Here is a 6,096-nt window from a genome sequence, read left to right on the forward strand (position 1 = left end):
CCCAACCTGGGAAGTCTTCAAGAGGAGACTGGACAGATATCTTGCCAGAACAATTTGATCTCAGCAGTATTCCTGCCCAGAGCAGGGGGGTTGGACTTGATCTTTCAAGGTCCCTTCCAGCCCTTAATTTCTATGGCTCTATGTTACCCTTCACATCCCTTGCTAGCTGCAACTCCAAACGCACTTTGGTCTTCCTGACTTCATCTCTGCATGCATGAACAATGCTCTTATATTCCACACTAGTTATTTGTCCAAGTTTCCACTTCTTATAAGCTTCTTTTTTGTGATTTAGTTTACTGAAGAGTTCCCTGATAAGCCAAGCTGGTCTTCTGTCATACTTGCTAGCCTTCCTGCACATTGGGATGGTTTGTTCCTGCACTCTCAGCAAGGCTTCTTTAGAGTACAGCCGGCTCTCCTGGACTCCTCTCCCCATCAGACTGGCTTCCAAGGGGATCCTGCCCTTGAGTTTCCTGAGCAAGTTGAAGTCTGCTTTTCTGAAGTCCAGGGTCCTTACTGCTCTCCATCCATCCTTTCCTCAGGAACCTGAACTCTATCATCTTGCGGTCACTGCTGCCCAACTTGCCATCCACTACTACATTCCCCACCAATTCATCCCTGTTTGTGAGCAGCAGGTCAAGATAAGCATGGCCTCGAGCGAAACTCCTTCTCCTTTTCTCCCCTGCCTGTATTTCCTGAACAGTGCGTACCCATCCATGACAGTACTCCAGGCATGGGAGCTCCCACCAAATCTGTTATTCCAAACCCATCATAGTTCCTTGACTGTGCGAGGACCTCCAATTCTTCCTGCTTGTTTCCCAGGCTCTGTGCATTCACGTACAGACAACTGAGGTAACTAGTCGATTACCCCTATTCCTCAGGAAGTATGAGAACCCCTCCCCTGTAGACGCTTCCTGCTTGCTCTTCCTCCAGGTTTCCCGCTTACCTCAGGGCTTTGGTCTCCATCCCCTGGTGAACCTAGTTTAAAGCCCTCATCACTAGGTTAGACAACCTGGCAGCGAAGATGCCCTTCCCTCTCTTCGTCAGGTGGATCCCATCTCTTCCCAGCAATTTTTCTTCTGAGCAATCACTGAGAAGCATGAGTAGATGCTTTGGCAAGTCAAATGTAATCTTCAAAACCTTACCTGAAATGGTGGTCTCCATTCACAGACTGAATAAGCAATAGAAATAAGTTATTGCTTTCAGTATAAATAAGGTACTCTGAGTGCCTGACATGCTGAAAGGGCTTAGTTTTCAGATAAGGAAGGAGGGCAGGTGTGAGGGGGGGGAAGGTAATGCTTATCTAATTGACAAGAACCTGGAAGGACACACTCCATGGATAGGCAACGAGCTACCAGGTCATTGGCCTTATGAACAGAACTTACAGCAACAAAACTCAGCAACAAAGAATACTGAGTAGATGCTGCCTCAGTAACAAGTGGAGCACAAGTGAAGACGGATTGAAAGTGAAACTCCATGTGAGCTTGATAGAGAACACAGCTGTCCAACTTCTAAGTGACCAGGGGCTGTACACATCATGAGCCACACTAACTGATGTGTAAAAGCCACACCAGCACAAGCCACTAGTCCTAAAGGTCTGGTAGTGGTTCCCTCCTACCACTGCACTGCACGCATCAGGGCCCCAGTCTCATCCTCAGCTTTAGCTGCAGGCTCCCCTGCTGTACTGCTGTGTGAGTGCCCCAGACCACCCTATAGGGTGGGAGTGGAAAGTGGAAGACAGGAGAGGGAAGAGGAGCTTGGAGCCACAAGGATGGGGGAGCAGCAGCTGGATGGAAACCTTGGGGCTGCAAATTAACTTCTCAGGGACTGCATGCAGCCCATAGGGCACCAATTGGATACCCCGATACAGCTGGGCAGCCCTGATATAAATTACTGCTATACTGTTTCTTAGTTTTTTAGCCTCCTTTAGACTGATAGATTTAATGAATCATTTGCAACCTCCTTCTGTTAGCCAACTGCTCACAAGACCAAAGTGTTTTTGGAATGAAGCAGATGCAACCCCTTTTTTATCTCCCTTCTCAACCAAGGCCTCACTTACTTCCTGTATATGCAACTGACTCTCAAGTCTCTTTTCACAAATCTCAGACCTACCTCAATTTAATACTTGTGCATACCATGTACTATATACTGTCTCTACTGAAACTGGATATCCTCATAACCTCTTGTAAATCCTTTTTATCTATACAATATTAACTAAACTCATTACCTTCAATGTTCATTTCCATTTGCTTAGCATCAGCATGGGTGTCAGTTATACTACCAAGCCACTATGAGTCTAAATCTCCTTTATTTCCAGTCATCTAGAACTTGCTTCTTACCACTTCGGTTCTCCATCTTATTCTAGTGTTTTACTTCCTTTCTTCACCTATGCTTGTTCTGCTTTTAGCCCTTAATATATGCAACTATTTAACTCTAGATTTTTGGATATAATTTATATAGGAGACTGTATTCAATCATGTGGTATTGTAACAGGATACTTCATCAGATCTTTGGTTTTAGCCGTCCATGCAATATAGTTATCTAATGTAAAGTACCCATACTTAGCAAGGCAAAAGCCTGGATTGGCAGTCTGCCAGCTGCCTCAGGGCTCCATACAATTTGCATATATATTTACATAATTATAGCAACTGCTAGACTTAAGGGTGCACCTCCTCCCCCAAGTTTCCATTCCAACCTCCATTTTTCACATGCTCATAACTTCCCAAAACATTTACCTTTGAGGCTGAAACTTTACATGCTTGGTCTCTACCCAAAAGGTGATTATTGTTTTTTTTTCTTAAAAAAAGATTGAGGCAAATTCTTTCAGCTATTTTAGCTTCTTCTAGCTGATCTGTTGGGACATTCAGAAGCAAAGTGGCATAAGTTCACTGCCATTTAAGATTAAGTAGATGTCTATGTAGGGAAGTTAGAGAGCTGTAATAACAGTTGTGAATTTTCAGCATCCTAGCTGTTCATCACCGACTCCTCCTAGCTGATAGTCAGTTTACATTTGGCTTGTTCTGTATTAAACCTTTAATCTTAAAGTGACCTTCACTCACTGTAGTTTACAGTTAAGGACTTAATATGTATTAAGCTTCACTACATCCAGGCACTCTTAATCTGCTCTAAAATGTGTCAAGAGAGAAAGTGAGCACAGCACAGCACAGCACAGATAATGTGCTATAAAATCATGTTTGCATGTACTCTGTACAAGTTTTCCCTATGGGGCAAGCCCTGCATCTTGAAGTACAGCAAAATAAGGCTTGCCTTGCTACTTAATGAGCATTCACGGGTCTTTAGTGCACATACATTTAGTACATACTTTAAATGTCACATTTTAATAATTTCATCTTAAACTTTGACTGCCCCCATACAGTGAAACTGGGTTTAATTCGACCTACTTTTCCCATGTTAAAATATTCAGGCCGCATGCTGTATTCCTATTGGATTATCCTATTAATACTATTTCAAGTTGTACACCACCTCTATCAATTTCCTACTGATGTGTGCTTGTCACAGAGCTAGTTGTACCTATGTTCTTCTTCTGGTATATGTGCACGTCCTCAGGAATCAGACCTATCCCAGAGTAGAATCCCACAATTCTCTCACTTAGCTGAGTCCTGGGTTACAACTGAGACCTGTATCAGCCATTTTTACCAAAAAGGTTTAAGTTATGGTACTTGTGTTACTTCACTACAGAAGCCTGTCATCAGGCACATCCAGTGATAAGACAGTCTACTTAATCAAAATATTGTCTTGTAGCAGGATTGAAGTTTTCAGAGAAAGTGATTAAACCTAGTCTACATGTCTCTTTAAGGATTTTCTGTCCTCCTACAGTGCACTAAAAAGGTAACTGCTTCAGATAGATTGCTCCCTACACCCTGAAAAAGCGCAGAAACATTGTTCTCAAGTTGTATTCTTCTCCTCTTAAGAAAACCCCTTTTTGAATTACTACTGTCCATTACGTTCCCATGCTTCAGCACTACTAGGCAAATCTAACTGCGTAGGTTGGCTGGAAGGAGGTAAATGTCTTCAAATGACCATTTAAAGACTGTCCCTTTCATACCTTCACATGTTTGCTATGGGGTAATTCACCCAAATTGTTCTTTTCTTTCCTCATACAACCCCTTATTAAGCTAAATCATTATAGTCATGCAGTAAATGTCCCAACAACAAGGTCAACACACAGCATTCATCCACTCATATAGAGGACACGGCATGTTTCTATGCAACTATTTGAATCAATCAGTGTGCTGTATTTAAACCTCAGTTATGTGAAGCATTACAAGAAATGTCTATGTTCCGCTCATGAAGCCTCCAAAATGTCTATGGTAAGAGTTATGCAAGTTAAATATCCCTTGCACCAAGAAATCCAAATAAATTAAATAATAAAGAAATTATACTTGTAAACTTGAGCAATTGAGTCAAGATGTCTAAAGATGCCCTCTGCAAAGTTAAGTCAGCCATGTTGTGCACATGTAGAAAATGTTATTATTGGTTTCTAGGTTAAATACAAACTAAACAGTATTATTGCTTGTTTTAACTAAACACAGGAAGATATGCAACATGAATAAATTAATGGTGCAAGGGATAGAAAGTTTCAGTCTAAAAAATAGAGACAAAAAGTGTGTTCAAATTTACTTTTATTTTTCTTTAGAAGAGGGAGACAATTCTACACACGCCTTCATAAGACATTTTTTCCAGTGTGCCAACAATGCTTGAAAAGTTTCTTCAGCCATATAAAAAGTGTGAACCAGAACTCCTTTTGTTGGATATTGTATCAAATAATAGATTTTTCCTCTTTAGCTGTTGTACTCTTGGAGGGCTTGGGCCATGAAGAGTTTGCCCAAGTTCTGCGCAGTGAACTCCTTGATATTCTGGGCATAAGTATTAATTTGACCTGTCAACAGGAAAGTAAAAAAAAACCCATCATCAATTATGTGATCTGATCTGAAGAATGTCCTTTAACATGATTTAAGAATTCCCAAGCACTTACCATTATAAGCATACCACAACATACCGCAAAGTAGAAACTTAAACAGCTTGACACTGGAAAGAATTTTTCAATACACAAATAGACTTGGAAAGAATAGTAGATCAAATCAGCAGAGTAGATAAGTTGGTATGCATTTCAAAATTAAATATTTTATAATTTTAATTCAGTTGTAATATATGCAACTTCCAAATAAGTTGGCCAAGCAACATAAAAAGTATATGCAATTTTTGGTGTAGTGTTGGAGGTTTAATCGCATTAATTACTTGTTCAAAATTAGCAGCCTTAAAAATACTGCAAGGCTCAATTTCAATTGAATTCTTGTGTATTTACTGCTCCCATTAAAAATATTTATAATAAATACACCCTTTACTTGAAAATTATGGTGCTTTCCCATTTGACACCGTTTGCCATTTTTCCCCCAAATATTTCACGTTATTAGAAATTTCAAAAAACCACTGGGGTATGATGCCTTGTCAGTGCTATACAAATGAAACATCTCCATCAAACCATTTTTATACAAGTGCTGCTACAAGTTATTTTTTGGGAATGTGAAACCATAAAGTCAGCTTAATCAAAATTAAGACTGTTTAGCAGACCAATAAACTTCAATTTAATGCTCTACTTAAAAAGTTTTTAAATGCCTCAGAGACAAAGCAGCTAAGTTTTATTCTGTATCCACAAACTTTAAGCCCTCTGAATTAAAGAAATGGATGTCTTCAGTTCTTCCCCTGACTATAACTAAAAGAACAAATGAGGTAAGTATTTTGGCTGAAGGCTGTTTTTTCTTTGATTATAAAGGTTTTCACTTTCCTTTCTTGTAGAAGACAGCACAACCATAATCTACCATCATAAAAAGTACATACGCTCCCTGCCTCTATTGTGCTTCATAAAAGTATTACGATGCATTTTTAAACAGTTTTGTGCTCCTAGGATTTATTATAAAACACAAGCTGTACTAAGACAGCACTCTCAATTTTAAGCGACTCCAGAAGAGAGACTTGTTTTAAAACTACATGGACAAAATGTACTTGTTGAAACTTATTTATTGTATTGTATTGAAACTTAATTATTTTAAGTGACAAATCTTTTTTTTTTTTTTTTTT

General features: G+C 39.6%; 1 protein-coding gene across 1 annotated transcript in view; it reads right to left on the bottom strand.

Annotated features, from left to right (window-relative positions):
• Positions 1-4,625: 4,625 nt before the first annotated feature.
• Positions 4,626-6,096, bottom strand: part of EIF3H (eukaryotic translation initiation factor 3 subunit H) — a 119,612-nt gene continuing 118,141 nt past the window's right edge. The window contains exon 8 of the mRNA XM_019528090.1: positions 4,626-4,897. Within this exon, the coding sequence (XP_019383635.1) occupies positions 4,800-4,897 (98 nt within the window). The 3' untranslated portion in view covers positions 4,626-4,799. The remainder of the gene's footprint in view (positions 4,898-6,096) is intronic.

The sequence above is a fragment of the Gavialis gangeticus genome, unplaced genomic scaffold (genome assembly GCF_001723915.1).
Source record: "Gavialis gangeticus isolate Ggan-Ray unplaced genomic scaffold, GavGan_comp1, whole genome shotgun sequence".
Lineage (NCBI taxonomy): Eukaryota > Metazoa > Chordata > Crocodylia > Gavialidae > Gavialis > Gavialis gangeticus.